Source organism: Anthonomus grandis, chromosome 19, assembly GCF_022605725.1.
Source record: "Anthonomus grandis grandis chromosome 19, icAntGran1.3, whole genome shotgun sequence".
Lineage (NCBI taxonomy): Eukaryota > Metazoa > Arthropoda > Insecta > Coleoptera > Curculionidae > Anthonomus > Anthonomus grandis.
This window is the reverse complement of record NC_065564.1, coordinates 11,306,870-11,330,225: the sequence shown is the minus strand read 5'-3', so window position 1 is coordinate 11,330,225 and position 23,356 is coordinate 11,306,870. Positions and strand designations below refer to the sequence as shown.

At 32.4% G+C, this 23,356-nt stretch overlaps 1 protein-coding gene across 5 annotated transcripts in view; it reads left to right on the top strand.

The window, feature by feature from the left end:
- The window catches only part of LOC126747250 (otoferlin), a 228,244-nt gene that overhangs the window by 68,542 nt on the left and 136,346 nt on the right, over window positions 1–23,356 (top strand). For all 5 annotated transcript variants that reach the window (XM_050455768.1, XM_050455771.1, XM_050455770.1 and 2 more), the window contains exon 16: window positions 11,061–11,234. In XM_050455768.1, coding sequence (XP_050311725.1) covers window positions 11,061–11,234 — 174 coding nt within the window. The remainder of the gene's footprint in view (window positions 1–11,060; window positions 11,235–23,356) is intronic.

The window sequence follows — 23,356 nt, the reverse complement described above, 5'->3', positions numbered from 1 at the left end:
ATATTGCAATAGTCTACTGCAATAAACATCACAAAATACAACTTTGCATCAAAACGCACAAGTGTACGGATGCCATCGACAAACGGAAGAGAACGTAACTAAGATGATCGATATTGACAGATTACACGATAAAGGCGCAGCGCTGCTAACACTTCATTATGATTAAACCTTCATAACTTATAAAGTTTAATTACTAATTACTAATTTTTCTTGCAGGAATGATTTAATATGTCCATAAATATTACTAAGCCTGTCCAGGGCTTAATAATCTTTTTACTATTTTACTACATGCCACACTAAATCAAAATTAAATAGACTGGGTCTAGCTAGAAAATATCTTATTTGGCAACACCGAACGCCATGCCGGTAAAAGGGAGGTCGATTCTATACTAAGAAATGTAAATATGGTTTTGACTTATAAATTAATGAATGAATCATTTGATAATTGATTTGTCATTCTATGGTTGCCTATGTGGTTCGAATAGTAAGACCGAAATTGTATTGCTTCTGATCCAGGTTGCGTGCGCTTGTTGCGCATCATCACAGGTGACGTCTCCTTGGCAGGAATTTTGGGCAGATTATACTGCGCGAAAAACATATGCGTCCAGTGACCGATAATATTGTTATTTATACCGGCTTTATTAAAATTAAACATAAAAGGAATAAAAGGATAATTAAATCTAATTTAAACTTAAGTGTATTATGTAGACACACTCTCAAATAACTCCCAAAACGCCCAAAGGATTTGAATAAAATTTTTTTCTTTAATAAATAAAAACTTCTTATAGTTATTAATTAACTTTTATATAGAAAAAAGTGTTATTTAAATCCTGGAAGTCTTGGGAGTTAGTGCTGTATATATTTTTTTACATCTAACAATTCAATAATTTTTTAGGAAAATACTTTCGTTTGTAGAAGTTAATTATATATAGTTATCTAAAATTATACAGTACTTTCATTTCAAAACGATCCACCCTTAATAACTTTCTTAAAAAAAAAAACCCTCACCTCACCTCCTCACCTCCAGCTAACCTCACTTTAATATGTCAAATGTCAACCCCCATCGTGTGATACATCGTAGTAAGGAGCGTAAAATTCTCTATTCAACGGTACCAAAAAAAATGAAATCGGTAAATGTGTAAGCAAAAAGTTAGCGAAAATGTCTAGAAATAATGAATATTTTATTGACGCCAAACTTTGGTATGTCAAATGGCTACCCCATGGTGTGATACATTATTTTAAAGGGCATTCATTATGCTATCAATGGTTGTACAAAAAATAAAATTGGTTGACCAAGAAGCAGTTAAAGTGTAAATCGGTAGGGTAGAAAAACAAATTTAATTAGTTTAACAAATTTATTTTATTAAATGTTCAAAACGCGCGCCGTTATTAGCAAGACAATAAAAAAGCCTATTTTCAAACTCCTTACGAACATTGGCAAGGGTCTGCCCGCTAATTTCTCTGCATTCTTGAAATATTCTATTTTTTAAATTCTCAATACTCTCAGGTGGGGTTTTATAAACTTTGCTTTTTAAGTAGCCCCAAAGAAAAAAGTCTAGTGCTAGTAAAAGTTTTTGGGGATATTGGGTATGGCCTTCCCGAAAAACATGCGGATTTTCATTATCCCATTATCTACAGTTATGTCTGTTCACCAGGCCATTTAAAAAAAAGGTCGATTCGTCACTGAAGCAAATGTTCTTCAATAAATGGGGATCGTCGTCAATTCGCTGGCACATCACTTCACAAAATTGAATTCTCCTATCAAAATTATCTTCTCCGAGTTCGTGAAGAATATGAATTTTATAAGGAAAGAACTTATTTTTTTTAAAAACTTTATATACGGAACCAGTGGAAATATTTGTTAGTTTTGCGGCATTTGGTATAGACAAAGTTGGATCCATAGCAAATTGTCCTAGTACTTGGCATGCTTCATCGACAACTCTATTTTCATATTTTTTCTAATTGCAAATCGATCCTGTCTCTTCAAATTTTCGTATCAATTCTAATACGTATTTATGGCTCACGTTTTTATCTTGATACCTTTCATTAAATGCTCTCGCGGTTCTGCGAGCACACCGATCTTGAGCTCCATAAAGGAAAATTATTTCTATTCTTTCGGCTAGCGTATACACCATTTTATTAACTCACTGTTTTAACTAAAATTGAAAAATTGCACGCGTCAAACTGACAGTTTTAACAATAATAAATCGCCTGCTTTTTAAACGCCCTAAAAATGTAAGGTATTGCAGTGTTTTTTTGTACCTGTTAGGTAGGTTTCGCAAAAACTATAAGTAAAATAAATACACATACAAAGTTATAAGACTGAATTACGTGGTGGCCACAATAAAAACTATTTTTAAAAACAATTTATTTCGACTGAAGTACAAATATATCTAACTAGTTCTTGTTCCTTGTGTCCTATATATACAATCTTAACTTAAAGATAAGCAATTGCTGTCAAAGCACTGTAAGCAGTAATATAATATAGTTAAAATATATAGAATAAGCAAAAGGGGGTATATAACTCCTCCGTCCTAAAATAAAAGCATACCCTTTAGGGTGTGGTTTTACAAACCTAAAATATAAAATTAAAAATAAAAAGAATAAATCGATTATTACACAATTATTTCATTTTCGTCATTATCGGGTATTCTGTCATTATCGGGTTTTCTCTTTAAAACAAATAGGTAAATCCATTTTCCTATAAAAAATAAACGAATTAAAATTATAAATAAATATAGCAAAACAGTCCAAAAGTTAATTGATTGGATATTAACAGGGTCTTTAATTTCTTCAAGGCGTCTTCGTTGATCTTGAAGTGCAGTGGAGAACTTCTTGGTTTCTTCCAAGCTAATAGTGTTAAGGTCCAATGTAGGAGGGTTGAAGATTTTCTTCTGGTTGTGGAAATGGAAACTTAAATTTAGTTTCGGTAGAGACACGTCATCATAGTTCAGCTTGCTGGGCTTGTATGTCCTAAGGATAAATGACTTAATTTGGACGGTACATTCGTTAGTGGCTTCAACAAGGTAGGAACCATGTAGGGGTACATTATCCTTGGAGTTTGGACAAGAGACTGGAACAATCAACTGTTCTGGTATGGATAACAACCATTTTCCATCCATGATTTTGTTAACTTGAACATCTTGGAGTTCTATCCGGAAAGGGTGACACGTAGTGGCGTTTTCTTGGTACTTAATCAGTTGAACAGCACAAGGAGGATCTTGGCTGATGTAGGCGGTATGAGTGTCTTTACATAGATACTCATTAAGTTGTAGCTCAATACATAGTTTTTCCATATAAGAATATTTGCTATCGCTAAGCGCTAGGAATGGTTTTTGGGGTAGGTTTAGGAAAAATTGCTTATTTTGGTCTTCAGGGATAGGTAGAGGATATAATTGATAGTAATGATAGACATCTGATTCGACCAATGGCAATTCCAAAATGAAAGTGATAACCGCGCCTTTTGAATATGATTTTATTTCAATGATTTTTTCAAAGTTTAAGATATTATTAATATCTGTTTCTAATGGCAGGCTATCAATTGTCAATTGATTGTTGAATGCTTTGATTTCATTTATCAATTCGATAGGATCAATTATTGAGTTATGTAGCGTGTTAAGCTTAGCAAAGGATATAGCTATTTCTGTTTTTTCTAAAATATCATAAATAGTTTGATACATCATAGATACCTGGTTAATCATTATGTGTAATCCTAAGTATTGATTGCTATTTGTTTGATTGAGAGCTACTTTTTTGATTGTTGTTTCCAATTGTAAAATACGACTTTTTAAAATGTATTGGTTTGCAGAAACATTCGATATAATATTTTGAAATTCGTTAATAGATTTTTCTAATAAAGTTGCTTGGTTAATCGAAGCTTCTTTTAATTTATTTTGGTTTTCTTTTAGTTGGCTTATTAAATTGTCATATCTTTCCGCGTCGTTTTGATCAAGATTTCCAGTTATTATCTTTATTAGGGATCCAATAGGGTTGAAAATACCTCGTTTTTGTTTTTCATGAATGTTAAAATTAGGGTCAATTTGTTTTATACTTTTCTCTATTCTTTTTTCATAAACAAATAAAGGTAACAAAGTATTTTCATATTCTCTCATATAAATATAGTCTGTCTTTAAAGCATTAATTAATGTTTCAGCAAATTGTTTTAAAGTCCTAAATTCTTTAATTAGGGGTGTTAAGTCTTGGATTTGTATTAGTGACCAGTAATTAGTTATTAGTTTTGTTGTGCCTAGTTTGTATGGCAATATACCGGGATTATGGTTTAAGTTATGGAATTTTACTCCGTTTGCATTGATGTAGATGATTCCGATCCATCTGCAACAAGGGGTACTATTTTAGATTCATTAACATGAATTATTTCCGTTTTATTATTATTTGGGTTCATTATTTCGATTTTGTTATTATCTAGTATTTTAGTTAAAGTAAAAGGTCCTTTGAATTTCGGTTTTAGTTTACCAATACGTTTTTCTTGCTTTTTATATACTTGGCAACCTACGTGTGGTATTTGTGGTTTTTTATTTTTATTATGTTTTTCAATTACCTTTTCCTTTAAGTTTAAAGTGTCACTTTTAATTTTTTCGTATAAAGCTTTTGTTTTAATTCGATGAGAATTAATGTATTCTGCATAGATGTGTGCAGGCATGAGTTTCATAGGATCTTGTGTGTCAGTGTGTCCTAATATTAATTCGTAAGGGGTGAAATGAGTACTAGAGTGTATTGTGCTGTTATATGCTATGATTGCATAAGGCATTAAACTTATTATGTCTTCATTCCTGTCTTTTTCTTTAGAAGTCTTATATGTTCGATTAATGTTGAATTTAATCGTTCAACAGGGCCGTTTGATTCGTGATGTTGAGGGGTTGTAAAGTGTATTTTTACGTTATGAGATTCTAGGAGTTCTTTGACAGTTTGATTTTTAAATTCGGTACCGTTATCTGATACAATTGTTTTGGGAATACCGCAAAAAGAAAAGAATTGTACTAAAGTTTGTACAACTGAAATTGTTGTGCCAAAATATGGTAAGGCTTGGCCGTATTTTGAAAATTTGTCTATTATGACAAGAAATTTCTCTTTTCCTATTAATAATGTATCAATGTGTATTATTTCGAATGGTTTAGAGGGAGTTTCTGTAATTAGTAAAGGAACATTTGGGGGTCTCCTATTATATTTTGCTCGTTGGAAAATTTCGCAATTGTCAATATAGTTGGTAATATCATTTTTCATGTTTTGCCAATAGTAGGTTAGTTTTATCCTAGTAAGGGTTTCTAATATTCCACGGTGATTAGTTTTTCCTTCGTGTGAAAATTTAATTATTTGTGTACGTTCATCTGGTTGTACATTATTAATTAATTTTGTACATTCGACTACTTTTGATTCACTAAAATGGTTACTTAATACGTCTTGGAATAGTGGGCGTAAATTGGGTGATAAGAAGTATAGAAAGGTGGTCTTGTTAGTCATGTATTCTCTAAGGAATTTAAAGATAACGTTTACATTAGCGGGTATTGTTGCATAAATAATTTTTTTGTTGTCAAAGGTTTCAGGTTTAATATTTATATATGCGTCATATGGGGATTTTTTTATAATAAATTGAATATTTTTATTATTAATTATTTCGTCTAGGATTGGGATTTCTTTTAGTGTTTCATTTACGTTTGTACTATGAATGGTATTAGAGGCATATGAAATATCGGGAGGTCTTATTTGTATGTTTTGAAGAATTTTAATTTTAGGTTTTTTCTTCAAATTAGGATTTGTCTCGATGTTTTCTAAAGTTTCAGATACATCGTTATTACTTAAATTATTCGGGTTAAAATTATCTATGTTAAAATCTTGTAAGAATTGATCGATGTCATTTAAAATATCTCCAGGGTTGTTAAGTATAGATTGGGTTTCTAACGCGTTTAGTTGGATACGAGATAAAGCGTCAGCGTTTGTGTTTTGTTTACCGCTTTTATAGATAATATTATAATCGTATTCCTCGAGTTTTAGTCTCCATCTCATGAGTTTAGAATTGGGTTCTTTTAGATTGAATAACCATACAAGGGGTCTATGGTCTGTATAGATAGTAAACTTTTTTCCGTAAAGATATGGTCTAAAATACTTACAGGCCCATACAATGGCTAATAATTATTTTTCTATTGTCGAGTATTTTTGTTCTGTTTCATTTAGTGTTCTGGATGCATAAGCTACGGGGTGATCATTGGGTGGTGTGTCTTGGGAAAGTACTGCGCCAATAGCATAGTTTGATGCGTCAGTAGTTAAAACAAATGATTTTGTAAAATCGGGGTATTTTAATATTGGTGCATTAATTAGTAGATTTTTTAGATGGTTAAAAGATTGAACAAAAGAGGGTGTGTGGGTTACGTTACTGTTCTTTTTAAGACATAAGGTGATGGGTTTAGATATTTTCGCAAAGTCTTTGATAAATCTACGATAGTAACCGGCTAGACCTAAGAAAGATTTAATTTCTTTCTGTGTTTTAGGGATAGGAAAGTCTTTTACAGCTTTAATTTTGTCTTCGTTTGGCTTTACACCGTCTTGTGTTATTAAGTGACCTAGAAAACTTACTTCAGTTCTTAGAAATTCAGATTTGTCAAGTTGGATTTTAAAGTTCGATTGTCTGAATCTATCAAAAATTAGTTTTAACCGTTCAATATGTTCTTGAAGAGAGGTGCTATAAATAATTACGTCATCTAAATATACGCAACATATTTCATTTTGAAATCCTCTTAAGACATTATTCATTACCCGTTGGAATGTGGCAGGTGCATTCTTAAGTCCGAATGGCATTCTTTTAAATTCGAAATGTCCGGTGTCAGTGGAAAATGCAGTTTTGTGTATGTCGTTAGGGTTCATTTCAATTTGATGAAATCCATTTGCCAAGTCTAAGGTGGTGAAGTACTGTGCTTTACCTAGTTTATCTAGTATGTCGGATATGTTTGGGAGTGGAAATTTATCGTCAATCGTTTTGAGATTTAATTTACGGTAATCGATTACGATTCTCCATTTCTTTTTTTTGTTTGAATCTAATTTTTTTGGAACTATCCATATTGGACTAGAATAGGGTGAGTTTGAATGTTGTATGATGTTATTTTTTAACATCTTATTGATTTGGGACTTTACTTCGGTTTTATGTACTTCAGGATATCGGTAACTTTTTGTGAAAATAGGTGAGTCATCGGTTAAGTTTATTTTGTGATTGATTTGATTAGTGAAAGAATAGAAGATATCTCGATATTGGTAGCAAAGATTACGTATAGCTTTATATTCTTCTTTGTTACAATGTTCGAGTCTTAGATTTTTTAAATTGGCTTTTAACTTATCGTCAATTTCTTGATTTATATTAGTGTCTGTTTCCATTTTTTCTATAAAATTATTTTCCATTTCATTAATTAACTCAATGTCAAAAGGGTTAAAAAATTCTAATTTCATAGGGGTTTCACGAGTATTGGTTATTATTGTGGTAGCATGAAAATTTTCGATAGTAACAAGGGCTTCTGGCATTTCAGCTCCGTTAAAATCTGTATAATTAATTATACCTACACCGTGTTTTAATTTAACAGGTATTTTGACCTTTTGAGACATACGCGGTTCTAAGATAACAGAGTTGCATTTTTGTATGATCTCACGTGCGTTGCAATTTTGATTGTCTGAGGTTTTTGCTGTGTCAAATTTTAAAGGCAATGTTACACTGGGTGTTTCTAAAGTGGAGTTTTTGAAATTAATTATGGCATTAATATCCATAAAAAAGTCAATTCCTAGTAAACCGTCGAATTTATCCGAAAAATTGAATAAATAGAATGAATGGTTTTTATTTACGTTAAAACAGGGAAAAATAGGAATATCGATTACTTCATTATGTATAGAAGTTCCATGTGCAGTTTTAACTGTAAAATATTCATTAAAGATGTTATTTGGATAAAGATTGTATGCTATAGATGGTTTTATGAAACTTTTACCACTTCCTGTATCTAATAAAAACTTAGCGTTTAGTTCAGGGATGTAGAGGATTGGTAAGTTGGTGGCTACATAAGTGTTTAAAAATACTACGTCACATTGTTTTGTGTTAGAGTTGGGAGAAAATTTTCCTCTTCGTTATTAGGATTTTCTTCGATTGAGGGCTCATTATTGTCATCTGGATTTTGACAGAATTGTTCATAATAGAATTGGTTGTAATCAAAATCAGGGTCATAGTTGTTAAATGGGTCATAAGGGTTATTTTCCGCATTATTCGCAGAAGAATAATTATTCATTGAATCAAGGTTATTATTAAAAATTGGTTGGGGTCTTGTTTGGATAGATCTAATTCTGGAATTAGATGAAGAAGTATCCATAGGTTCTGGAATATCGTTATTTCTGTTTTGATTAAAAGGTCTAAAGTTATTATTATTATTATGATTTGGTTGATTGTTTGATCCAAATCTATTTTGTCTGAATTGGGCTGAATTATTACTTTGTCTAAAATTGGGGTTTTGTTGGTTAAACCTCTGAGGGTAGTGGTTGCGATAATTATTATTATTAAAGTTCTGATTTTGTCTCTGTATATTAGCGAGGCGATTAAATGAATCGTTATAACTTAAAGGTAATACTACAGGTTTGTTGTGATTTTTATTTTGTGAATTCGATTGGTTATGATGTTTATTTGAATTATTATGGTTTGATTGGTTATTAGAGTTACTATTATTACTAGAGTTTGCTCTGTTTTTGAATTGTAAGAAGTTCTCTTCTTCCCTTACAAAGGAAAGCGCTTGTTCGAGGGAATCAGGATTTTTTAATCGGACAATTAATTGCATATGATAATTTAAATTGTTAATAAACGTTTTTAAACAAATATCGTCGTATTGTGTGATTTTTAAAAGTTTAATATCTGCTGTTGCATTTGAACTGTTTATTTTTGTAAAAAGAAGTGATCTCGCGTCTTGAATTCTTTGACCAAATGAAGCTGGATTTTCGTGTCTTTCTAATTTCATACTAACTATATCTTGTACTAAGCAATCTTCTGATCTTTGATCTGAGAATGTTATTATTAAAACTTCTTTAATTTTATGCCAAGAATCTCGTTCTGTTCGAGGAGCCATTAGTTCTGCTGCTCGACCTATTAATTTTCCAATTATCGTATCGAAAAGACAAATGTTAATCGGGTTATTAGGTTCTGTCCTATTTTGGTGGTTAGAAAGAAAATGTTCGCATGAAGCGATAAATCTATTTAGAGTTTTTGAATTGCCGTCATATAAAGGGATGTTATCAGCTTGATAACGTATCAATTGGTAATTGGGTTGTGCCATTTTAGGTTTTTGTCTTAACTTTAGGTTATCAAAGAGTTCAACTAAATAATCTGAATCTTCCAGGTTGGAATTAAAATATAAATATATGCAATAAAATATATAAATAAGTCAAATCAGAAAAATATCAAAAATATCAATAGGTTAAATAAGGATATTGATAAAAAGGAGTACTTACGATAGCAGTAGTACTGTAGACTTCAAATACATTATCTTATCTTATGGGATTCGGCGATGCTGTCCTCCTTCCGTACCAATAGGGTTCTGGACGATGCGTGTTCACGGTCCCCTGGTCAGTCTTAAGCTATGGACTCAAGGCGATGTTTGTCCCGTTGTCCGTACTAATAGGGCTCTGGACGATGTCTGTTCACGGTCCCCTAGTCTTGAGATACATTCGGCTTCGACGAAACTTCTTCTGGACACTACGCGTTTTCGATAGGCTTGTTAAATTGTTGAAACAAACGAACGGACGACTTTTTCGGCTTATACTCAAGATTTCAGTATAGATTCCTACTCTCGACACGTACTTTTAGCCTATCCTACCGACTGCGCCAATTACGTGGTGGCCACAATAAAAACTATTTTTAAAAACAATTTATTTCGACTGAAGTACAAATATATCTAACTAGTTCTTGTTCCTTGTGTCCTATATATACAATCTTAACTTAAAGATAAGCAATTGCTGTCAAAGCACTGTAAGCAGTAATATAATATAGTTAAAATATATAGAATAAGCAAAAGGGGGTATATAACTACTGCAAAGATTCTTGCAAAAAATGTGAAGATACTCTTTTTTCTCGCAAATACCGGTACACATTCTTTACTTAAAAAAATAAATAATTTGCCTGAACTAAATGTACTGTTTGTTACCACACATTTTAACTTCTAAATTGCTTGTATTTTTTCTTATGATCTATTATAAAAAAATGTAAGAATTTTAAAATGATGTAGGTACCACACTAAAAGTATTCATTTAATATACCAAAGTTTGGAGTAAATAAAATATTCATTATTTCTAGAAATTTTCGCTAACTATTTGCTTACACATTTACCGATTTCATTTTTTTTTGGTACCGTTGAATAGAGAATTTTACGCTGCTTACTATGATGTATTACACGATGGGGGTTCCCATTTAACATATTAAAGTGAGGTTAGCTAGAGGTGAGGAGGTGATTGACAGAACTTCAGTAAATGCTTAATTAATCGTCCCCCTGTATATCTAATTTGACGTGTTTCTTTTTTTTTACGAAAGTTATTAAGGGTGGATCGTTTTGAAATGAAAGCACTCTATATTTGTCATTTATTACATAAAAAAGTTTTATTCAAATCGTTTGAGAATTTTAGGAGATACGAGGGTTTTATCGAATAATTTATGGTGAAAAATAGGTTGCTGGCAACCGATATATGCTGGGATCTTAACTTTGATTGTTGGGTATTGATCGGCTAGTTTGAATGCATGCATCTACCACTAGGGCGCTAGAAATCAATCAATATCCTCCAAGCTGCCATAGTGAACTCTAAAAAGAAAATGATAAGCAAAAATGTCATTTAACCTGCATAGTCACTGTATAATCCTTTTATACTTACTTGAAAAGGCCAAATATTAAGGAACCGCAAAAACTTATATTGAACACTGCCGCCGTCAGAGGCGTGCCGTCGTTAAAATAAAGCGGCTGGATAATGTAATACGCTAATCTTACTATTTTCAATAATTTTTTTTTATAATAGTTTTACTAACAAAATATACCTATTTTTAGATGTATACAGAATTTGTTGGACGAGACCTAATCACTCCCAATATAGTATTTCTTAACAATAATGTAGTTGACAATAAAGAGTCAACTTCTAAGAAAACAGTATTGAAGTATTATAATATGTACAACCACGATGAAGTTCTTGGAAAGATTTTGGCAGCATTTGAAATAAAAGAGGTAAATATCTTTAAATTTGAAATGTTAGAAAAAAATAAATTCTACATCTGGCTGTATTATTGTGGATATAGAAATAGTTAAACGGTTGTATTGGGTAATCATTTTTTATTTCATTATTAAATCGCTTTTAAACTCGTAAATATTTTTCTTAACCTGAGCCCAAATATAAAAAAACAACGAGCAGTAGCCTCCAATCTTAACCTCAATGATGCTTGATTGTCATATTACGTCTTCAAATATCTTATAGTGTCTAATCATTAAATATACAACCTGTATATAGTGTAGTACAATATAATTATTTATTTATCATAAAGTTTAAAGTGACAAAAGTTCCAAATCAAAATATTGTTTGAGCCACAGAAACCGAAGCTGTGCAAGGAAAAAAATATCTTTTTCAATAAGGCAATAACCTATATAAAAACTTTTTCTTATTAAATCCTAATCAAGACAAAACTCCGAATGAGTAAATAATTTTATGATAAATATTTTGAATTCATTATAAAAAATTTATATTGTACGATTGAAAATATTGCAATTTTGCCAATTTCAAAATCTCTTTGTTTTGATATAAATAATAACCATCTAAATCGATTTTAGTTGGTTGCAAACTTCTAAAAACAATCCGAAGGCAGTTAGGTTGGTCTTCCTTTTAGGTCATCAATCTCTCCGAGGAGAGAACAGTCATATTCTCTAGGAAGGTTCAACCTGAAATTACGGTTTTGTTGATTGACTGGATTATTATCTGGAAGCGTCACAAGTAAACCGCGAGAAGTTTTATTAATTTTATTTAAATAGAACTATCATAGCCCTGGTTCGTTATATGATGTGTCCAAAAAGCCTGGAAAAATACCTTTTACAGGTACGTGTCTTAATGTAAATCAATTACCTGGTTAAATAATGCTCAGACTCGTCAATTCTCTTTTATTTTTTTGTATGTTTTTAAATTTCTGAAAAATATGCAGGGTAGGTCAAGAAGATTGAGCAGCTGTGAACTTTATTCTTTTAAATAGAACAGCCCATAATTAGTGCAATTTTGGATTCGATGAGAAATTCTAAATATACATTTCATTTATAACACCCTATACCAATCTTAAATTGTTTTCAAAATATCAACAATTAATAATCAACATTTTTAAGAACTTTACCAGGCTGTAAAATCTAAACATTGATTTAGAATCTATCATAGAATTTGTAAAACCTCATAACATAATATACAAGGTTTCCTATTTAAAAAAATGAATGTTGACGTCATAGTTTCTACTTGAGGCACTCTGTATTATTTTTTTTTATTTTAAAAAAAGTGACAACATTAATCGAGGTGAAAAATAAATGAAAAAAAAAAAATAACAATATAAATTTTAAATAAATTTGATCCTTTCATCGTGAATGCACTGTATATTCTAAATAGTATAATTTAAAAACTAATAAACAAAAAAAAAACATATTTGATGTATCTCAAAATAAAATCTGACCCCTATTATCAAAAATTAATTATGTGCGCCCGCCTCCTTGGATTATGGTAGTACAACTAGAGCCGGCTTTTGTTATAGCTGTATTTTTTTCTTTATATTCTTTTTTTATTTACTTTGGTAATATTCAAATTACTGGTAAGACTACCGGTAACCAAAACTCTGTATTTATATTTCTATTATTATTAACTGGTTTAAGTAATTTTAAGTTGTTTATCACTATACAGTGACCAGTCTTAAAACATGTCCAGTCAAACTTGACTTTTCAATTCTTCCATGTTTCACATGTGCTACATGTTCTTTAAATCTGACATTATTTGATCTTCTGATTTCTTCTATGTACTATGTCACAATCGTTGCAATTAATTTCATAAATCCCAAACTTTTTATTGGCCTTTATTTTATCTGTTGGGTTTCCTAAAAAATGTTGTTACTTGGCCGAACTTTGATATATTTGTTTCTGAAAATCATGTTAAGATAAGATCATATGGTATTGCAACGAAAGTTTGCTTATTTTTATTATTTTATAATAGGGTAGAGTTTGAAAAAATTAATTTTAAACCTATGTCTTCTAAACAACTTATCAATAATCTTATCGTCATAAAAATAAAATATAAAATAAAAATTGAAAATTGACCCAAGCAATTGTTTTAATTGTTGCTTTTTCTTTATTGAATCTGTTATTACTTAGAGAAAATGAGACCAAACGATGTACCAAGAAATGCATGCTGGCCATTTTATATTAAAAACAATAGTTAGAGTCACTAGTTTGTGTTCAAAAGTATTTGTTTTTATTCTATAAATATCAAATTGGAATTGATTATTAATTTTGATGACAAGAGTATCTAAGAATCCATTATTTGTTTCTTGTTTGAAGGTAAATTTAATGGATGGAAAATAGTTATTGAGTTGTTCTACAAAATTATGAATATTGCATTTACTTACAATATATCTTAACATATGTTAAACAAACTCGTGGAAAGTATTGACATCTATTTTATGCATTTAACTCAAAATAGTTTATGAAGAGTTCTGCTAGGAAGGGAGATAGGAAGGGCCATGGCTACCATGGTCCCTTCGAGTTGTTCATATAGTCGCCTTCGCTCTTATCGCGCGGGTTCAAAGGTCACCACGTAATATGAATCAAATTGAAAAATCAGTGGCTGCCAAAATGTTATTTCCTTGAGAGTTTGACAATACATTGAACGCCGTCATGTGACATATTAAAGCCGCGTATATACCTTAGATCATAATTATTAACTGACGTGATGCCTTTAACGCCGTAAAAATGTCTGCGAAATACTACGTATCCGAGATTCGACATGTAAAACATACGTTGATTATTTCCCTTCATACCGTGAAAAAGCCAATAAGTATAAAGCTTGTTGGGTATACGCCTCATCGGTATATGCCTAGAATACGCGATATTCTGCTAGTTGCCAGACCTAATATTTACTTTTCTTTTTTGAAAAATTGTCTGAAATAGACGGAATTTTCAATAACAATTTTTCTTTACGCAATAATATGTAAATCTAAGCATTTTATATCTTTTTACGAGAGCAAAAATGCCTCTCTAGCCTTTCATTAAAATTGTACATATTTCATTTAAAAATTGTTGTTACCTAAACTTTTGACAAATTAGTATACGATTTAGCATGACCCTATGTATGTGCATAACATACTAATTTGTCGATTTCAGGGCACAACGTCTAATTTTTAACGATTATTTGATCTTGTCTTCTTTGTTTATGTATGATTGTGTTTTTTTGTAATAATTATTGGGAAACTATACATTTTGGTATAATGACAAACAATTAATTTGTATTGTGTGTGATGCAGTGCAGTCAGAGACCAGAAAACTACTTTCTTTGTTTCAAGGCAAGTTCATGTTACAATCTCACTTTTAAAATGACATTTTAATTTTATGATTTATTATTTGTCGTTTGACCCAATCTATACGTTGATACACAGAAAATTGAAAAAGTTGTGTTATCTTTTCTTTTATATCAGTTAAAAGTCAAAAAAATATAAAAAATAACTAAAAAAAACTGGTAAATGCGGCGGGCATTTCTATCTCCCAGGGCATTCACCAATTTATTTACTTAGCTTTTTTTAAAAAGATAAATACGAGACGTTATGACAGTTCTTTAAAATGTCGTTTTCATATGAATATTTATTTATTTACACATTACAAGGCAAAAAAAGATTGAAACTAACTATTAAAAAAATGGAGAATGCGCCGGGCATATCTATCTCCCAGTGCATTCACCAATTTATTTACTTAGCTTTGTTTAAAAAAAAAATTTGTACTTTTTAATCATACCTATATAATAAACGAAATGCAAAAAGAAAACTAATTATTTTAATAACGAAAAAGAAAATAAGGGATTGCTTAGAATGTAGAAGAAGAAGTAGCTAAAGCGCTTGGAATTTTAGAATTAGTTTAAGAATGGTGCAAAAGGTTGTATATGAAAACAAGAACAATCTTATTTCCAAGCAGGAAACAAAGTGTAAAAGGAAGAAGCCAAAGACTGAAGATTTAAGTGAATGTGTAAAAATGAAGTAACAAATTTGACTAAAAAAAGAAACTAATTATAACTATCATTATCACTAACAGAGTCGGAAAACTTTTCGTCATTTTCCGAATTTTCTTCAAATGGAGCAATGATCAATGGTTCAACTTGGATATCGAGTACTTTTTCTCTCTTCCACCAGATTCTACTAATGTTTTCTGTGTGATCCACTAATTTCCGCCAATACTCCTTTGTGATGTGATTCAATGCCTCATTCCAAACAGCTTCAACCTGGTCAGATCTAAGCCCAGCACCCACATGCTTCTCATAAGATTTTGACCCTGCCCATATAAGCTCAATGGCACTAAACTGACAATGGTATGGTGGCAATCTTAAAACTTCATGGCCATATTCACGTACTATTTCGTCAACAGCATATATTTTTGGTCTTTTCAGCGATTTTGCAATTGAAAGAAATTCGGATTTTAGCATATATGGCAAGGGATTCTGATTTTCTTTTACTAACCATTCATAAATTTCGCTTTTTCTCCAACTTCCATTTGGTTGTTTATTCAAAATTCTTGAATGATACGACGCATTGTCTAATACTATTAAGGAAGGTTCTTGCAAGTTCGGTCTTAACTGTTCCTTTAACAATTTTTCAAACATTTCGCAATTCATATTGTCATGATAATCCATACTTTTAGACTTAGAAGAAAAAATTAAACTTGCACCTGGAACGAATCCCGTTGAAGACCCGACATGTAAAATAATAAATCGTTTTCCCTGACCACATCCTTTTTTTCTTTTCACGCTTTTCACAGATTCATCTTGCAAAGATTTTATTCCACTCCCGTTTGAAAATATCCAAGTTTCATCTAAGAATACCACTTTCCTTAACTTTGATTTTTCATTTTGTTTATATTGTCGTAAAAGTCCTATTCGTTGGCTCACAATATTTGGTAGTTCACACAAATATCTTCTATTGCAGTCTTTTTTATAGCGAAAACCAATGCTTTTAATTAATTTTGATAAAGCAGAAAGTCCAATTTCCAAAGTGCCGCGTTGCTTTAAAACTTCCCTCAGAAATGGCAGCGTTATATTTGTTTTTAGCCTTTATAGTTCATAAATCCTATCCCTTACTTCCATTTTTACACATTCACTTAAATCTTCAGCCTTCGGCCTTTTCCTTCTACACTTTTTTTCCTTCTTGGGAATAAGATTGTTCTTGTTTTCATATACAACCTTTTGCACCATTCTTAAACTAATTCCAAACGCTTTAGCTACTTCTTCTTGTACATTCTTAGGCAACCCTTTATTTTCTTTTTCGTTCTCGAAGTAATTAATAACATTAAGTACCATTTTTTTGGCTTGAGGATTTAGAAATCCACAAAAAGGCTTTTTCTTTTCCATAATTTGAAATTTAAATTATCTTGTGACAAATAATTTCAATCGAAACGAGACAGGCATGTTTGTTATGAAAGTAATTGTTTTAGAACCACTGACATTTATCATTTTATCTTCTTTTGATACATTAACGCTGCATATATCTGTTTCGTTTATCTGACGCCTTGTAGTTAACAAACGTTGTTGTGCAAATTGAAATGAAACGTAACTACAAAAGTTTTTCGTTGATAATCCGATACACCCGCACGATAAGAGCGATTTTGACTATAGTATGAGTTGTTTGATATATTGAAAAATACAACATATTGGTATATTATTTTCATTTGGTTAGTAGTGCTTATTTGGTTTTAAGTGGGTTTTATTGTGGTAATAATTGGTATACGATACAATTTTAATATCAATAAATTTATATTTTTTATGCCGCATATAACGCTATGCTGAAAAAAATATCTGCATCCCTATGCAAATATAAAAAAATCTGGTTTTATGACCAAACTTTCCTTTATAGAGATTTGCAACCTTCTCAAATCCATTTAGATGGTAATTATTTATACAAAAACAAAATTTCATCCAAATCATTAAAAGGTTTTTCTTTTTTTTTAACATCTGAGCATTCTATATTTTTTTACAAAAAAACTCACGTTTGTAGAGTTTTACAACCAAACCATCTCAAATCCATTCATATTTATTATGCATATTAAAACAAAGTTTTATATCAATATTACCCATTTTTATACGAATAGGATGTGTACTAGCGCGTGATGAGTTAGAAAATATACTTACGCACAGTCTGATGTAAAAAGTAAAATGAAAGTATATAATAAAAGAAAAAACATTAAAAGAAATAAATACACAGTGATAATCGCACTTTCACTGCTACGTTGAGGCCGTGCAGACTTATAATTTATCAGTATCATACGTATGTTAAGGTAGTTATTGACTTGCAACAGAACACTACGAACAAACCAAATCCGCCGCGATCTCCAAACAATCTGCAACAAAAAATTTTGCCCGGAGTGTTCCGGCTGTTTACGCTGTTCGCTACGTTTCGACCAGTAACCAACACGTGGCACCGTATCCACTGGCCGCCTGCCAATAAACTAATTCCGTTTGAGCAAATTTCATTTACCGACCAATCTCCGAAAATGTTTTGCGCATATTGCTTCAGATGTGCAGGTAAAGGATTCTAGCGCTTTTAAAACCGCCTGACTGTTACTATAAATCTAGGTGGTTCTGTTTTCAAGTTGCATTTGGTTAAGCATTCTTGCACAGATTTCAATGACAGGTACTTCTGTTTGAAAAATTGATTAGTGTTTCTCAAGGCAGATAGATACTTCTGTCCTTGGTTTACTATAGTATATTCGAGCTTCTACTCCAAAATGGGTTTTGAAGTTGTCTGAATATACTCAGATGTCCGCTTTCTCTAGTTTTATCCGTTTCTGTTATCAGTTCGCTCGGTCTGCTATGCTGACCGAAAATGAAGTGTTTTTCTTGGCATTATGTCTGATGACATACCAAGTGTGCTATAACTGCATACCTTCCAAACCAGTTCAGTTGATTCCATCCAGACTCTGTTTGCCGATATGCTCTTTATGACATAGTGCAGCTTGTAAGTAGTATGTAGTTTTTATGGCTTCCTCCTACAGGTATGTGTGCAGAGGGGTCAGTCCAAATAGTTCTTTCATGGCGGCGGTCGGAGTGGTTCTGGTCGCTTCTGTTAAGTCTTGTTTGGGCCAGTTGTTGTATTGCTTTGCTCCACTACACCATAGATCCGTAGGATATCGTAGGTCTCATGACCTGCGTGTATAACCACTGCATCTATTTTGGGTTCATTTCTCAGATTTTGCCGCATATCCTGTGATAATTTCATAGGGACAGTTTTGCTTTCTTGATTGTTTCATAAAAATGCGAGTTCCAATTAAGAGTCCTATCTAAGGTTATCCCAAGATATTTCGCCTTTGTTGCAAATTCAATAGTTTAACCTCTCAAGATTGGTAGTTTGAGTTCGCCCATATTCCTTTTTCTGGTGAATAGCACTATTACCGTTTTATACAGATTAATGGACATTTACCTTCTTGGTAGGCATATTGGTGGACATTGAGCGTTATAGTCCTTGCCTTCGGCCCTAAGCTTAACTAGGCGTTTGCGTTTTGTCCCGTTAAGTTTCCAGAGGGTGATCGGAGCATCTTTGGGGTTCTTACATTCCCCAGACGCGTCACGCTTACCCTTCTCAAGACTCCCGGCATTGTGAACCCCCGGAAAGCGTCTTACTCCTCCTTGCTGGTCCTCAACCTCGGGTGTCCGAATAGAGCGATTCTCTCCTTCACTTTTGGTCATTATCATCGGGTCCACCTTCATTCCAGAGTTCAAAACACCTTCTGCAGGTGTACCTTCGGGTACTGGTAGTTTTTATCCATCACTTTCACCATCACACATAAAAATTTCTCTAAAAGAGGATCGTGACTATTGCCCATCACGTTAGGGTCTTTAATTATTTCGTTTCGTTTCTTCATAATAAGTCCCACCAAGCTGTCCGTGGACATCATTCCAGACACCTGATTTAAGGGCTCAGGTGCCATACAGACCTTGGCACGATAGCTTTCACCTTGGCTTAATTAAGCCCAATACCCCAGAAGCCCCACCCCGCAGAGCAGAGAGAAAAGAAGAATATAGCGCATTGTAAGAAAAGGGAAATCTAGAACTGTGGTCAGATTGTCCGAAAGCGAATAGCGGAAAGTAGAAAAAGCAGAATTACACCCGAACATAGTAGAAGTAAAGGGCGTTTTTAGTCGCGTCAACACCGGAAAGATTGTCGATATCCAGTCTCCAGATATCCAGCCGAGTTTAGTTTCAACAGGGTTACCGCCTGAAGGATGCTTCCATGGCTCGCATACCTCTGATCTTTGTTAGGGGGTACCCGGCAGTGTTGACAGACCGTTGTGAGGCATGTCGCTGCTCCTACCCCAAGACCGTCAGAAATCACATGGATATGATAGGTGAGGGTAGGAGGCAGTCTGGGCCGAAGAAAAAGTGGCTAATGTTGCAATGTTGCATAATAATAAAATGTAGTATTTACTGAGTGATCCGTTGATCTACATAGCATCTAATTCTTTGTATTGTCGGAATTCATAATGCCATTTCAAAAATACCGAAAGTCGAACTGCGTGGTAGAAAACCGTCATGTTGCATTGTCGGTTTAAATTCTCGTATAACTTGATTTTTGAAAAGACGGTTCATTGGGTAGCATCCTAAACTGCTAATGTGTGGTGATTCCCGTCAGAATCGGCGGTTATGAAGGATTTTTTTTTAAAAGACGTAGAATATTCAGTTTAGAAACGTGTTATAAAACAAAAATGCTGGTTGTGCATGCCCTTTTTACTGGTTCACATATTCGGTGATGTAACTGCTTCAATATAAAAGAAACGTGGACTGTGTTTTCAGGTAGCGCTAGAGTCGGGAAAAAAGACACTTCCGATGAGAAAATTCCTATAATACACTATTTATAGCAATTTACACGTTTTATGTATACGATTCAGCATTTTGCTGCTTTAAAATATAAAATAGAAAACTAAAAAAGATTTCAGTGTGCTTCTTGCGGACTTTTAGAATGCACTGACGAACAACGCGGCTTACGCGCCCAAAGTCAATGTCACATCAATCACTTGTCACTAAAATCAAATCACTGGCGTAGCGTCGCGTCATAGGCGTGCACGTTACTTACAAATACTAACACAATTCAAAAATACATACAAATAAAAGGTTGTTGGATTTGTTTCCAACATGCTGGGGGCCTTAGCAAAAGAAAGACAATCCCAGTCCCAAGAAAAAGTAAGCAATAATGCTATTAAAATATTTTGACTGAAATTAGTCATTAAAAAATTGGACTACAAAAAAGTCTCAAAAAAAAAATTATTGGTCATTTAGAAACCTTAAAAATTATTCGATTTCATAGTCTTAGAAAAAGTTTAGTTAAATTAAAACATTAAAAAAAATTTTTTTTTTGACTATGTTATTAAATGAGTCTTTAAAATATCTGGCTTATTAAGAGTCTTAAAAATTTATTTAGCTGTCATCAGCATTAAAAATATTTGATTACAAATGAGTCTTAAAAAATGTTGACCAAATAAGTCATTTAAAAGATGTGACTGTATAAGTAATCTAAAAAATTATTTGACTAAAAAATTAGATCTCTTAGGAACCCTTAAAAATATTTGGACTAGTCATCTAGTCTTAAAATTATTGACAACATAAGTGTCTTAAAAATATAAACTTTGGTTCACTTCAAATAAGTCTGAAAAATTATTATTTCAAATCAAAATGATTTATTAAAGAATTAAGGAAGAATGGAATAAAAGAATAAATTTTTAATTTATGGGCAGAACAGCAATTTTGGTAACAGAACGCAAATAAATTCCTGTCTTGGTTTTTACCTCGCAAACCCTTACTTTGTTGTCCCTACCAGGGACAACCCTAATGATTCTGCCCACAGGACATATGTAGGAAGGAACATTGTCTTCCTTTAAAAGCACGAGCATGCCTTCTTTGAGGTTTGATTGCTCAGTGCGCCATTTTGGTTGCTGAAGTTGAGCCAAGTAGTCCTTGTGCCACTTCTCCCAAAAATGCTGTTGCATTTAAATAGCCTCCAGAATTTTAATCGATTTTGAGGAATTTCGGTCAAATCATGTTCAGGAAAGCTAGTTATTGGCGCCCCAACCAAAAAATTTTCAGGGGTTAAATATTCAAGGTCTGTAAGATCATTGGACATAGGCATTAACGGCCTTGAATTTAAAATACCTTCCACTTGAATAATTAAAGTGTTTAGCTCTTCATATGTAAGAACAGAATTGCTCATTACCCTTTTAAGGTGAAACTTGGCACTTTTGACCCCAGCTTCCCAAAGACCCCCAAATACAGGTGAGTAGCTAGGAATAAAATTAAATTTAATTTTTTTCTCAATGGAGAAATTAATATCTTTCGGATCCTTAGAAAATTTGGAAAACGTGTCCTTTATAGCATTATTTGCACCTTTAAAAGTTGATCCGTTGTCACAAAAAACATTTGAAGGTTTACCTCTGCGGCTAATAAACCGTTTAAAACAAGCTAAAAAATGTTCGGTTGTTAAGTCAGATAAAAGCTCCATGTGGATAGCTTTTACTGAAAAGCATACAAAAAGAGCAATATAAGATTTAGTCTCAATTGATTTACGAATACGAGATTGTTTTATTAAGAATGGACCACAAAAATCCACTCCAACATTTTCAAAAATTCGAGAAGAACATACTCTTTTTTCAGGTAAGAAACCCATTAGTTGTTTTGAACACCTTGCCTTATGTTTGAAGCAGGTTACACATTTATGCAAAATCTTTTTTACTTCTCGATTCCCATTTACTACCCTATATTTTAAATTAAGAGAACTAAGTACATGGCGTGGGCCAGCATGCATTAATCTGAGATGTTCCCTTTGAATAACAAGGTAGAAGAGAGAAGAGTGAAACGAGATAGAATGTTGAGTGTGGTCAAAATGTGAGGATGATTGGAAAAAATACAAAATTTTGGAAATTATGAAGGTTTTTCTACATACGTTAAATACGTAACTATTGCCGACTTGCACAAGGTTTTTTAGCTCTTGATTTTACTATAATTGAAAAATATATATATTGGGGCAATTTTGGAATTTTTTGGGTGCTAAAATTGTAAATTTATAGGATTCTTTATCACTTTGTACCCCTATAATTACATATTTTGTAATTTACACACACGAAATATAAAACAATAACCTTATTGACGAAAATGGGAGTGGCTTCACTACGTCCCCAGTAGTATTTTTTGGTTTTGCCTGGAACACTTTTTAGTTGGATGGGTTGGCTGTGGACTCAATTTTAGATCATAAAGGCATAATATACCGAGTTAGATTTTACATTACATAAACAAAATACATTTATCAGGTGTTAAAAAATAGGTATTATTTATTTAAATTATTTGATATTTTATGTAATTTTAAATATAATAAATATACATTTTGAAAAAAAACATAATTTAAGATATTTAATTATTAATAAGTAAATAATAACGATGAGGTTTAATGTACATTAACTTATAGTCAAAACAATAAATATCTTTAAATTCATTATAGGCATTAGGAATAGGAATAAGGCATAGAAATTATAGGCACAAGCACGCGGGGCTCCCGCCCCGCGTGTTTGTGCCTATAATTTCCATTTTCTAACTATTATCGCATTCCCTAAGTAGGGCTCAAACGACTACCCAACCCACTATTTAGCGCCAACCCAAGGTTCCAATCCCTTTTTGCAATGCCAACTCCACATGTGCGCCAACCACACAGTCCCATGTGCGCACACGGGGCTGCCGCCCCATGTGCGCCCGCCTTGTATGCGCACACGGGGCTACCGCCCCGTGTGCATATTTTATGATTATATAAATAAACAAATACTTACCTATAATGAGACAGGACAGAAAATTACGATAATCGTACTAGTACAGTAGTCACTCCCAATAAATATGTGACATTTTGACAGTTTTTTTAAATTTATGAATAAATCCGTATTTGCATATTTGATATTCCTGATTTGCGTGTGGAAATTTCTGTTTATCACCTAAAGAAGTGATGTAAATCCTTCTAAGTTGCAGAATTTTGTTACTTAAGGCTTTAAATTTAAATTAATAGCATATATAATGGTCAACGTGATGCCTAGTCGCAAATAGAGTGTAGTTA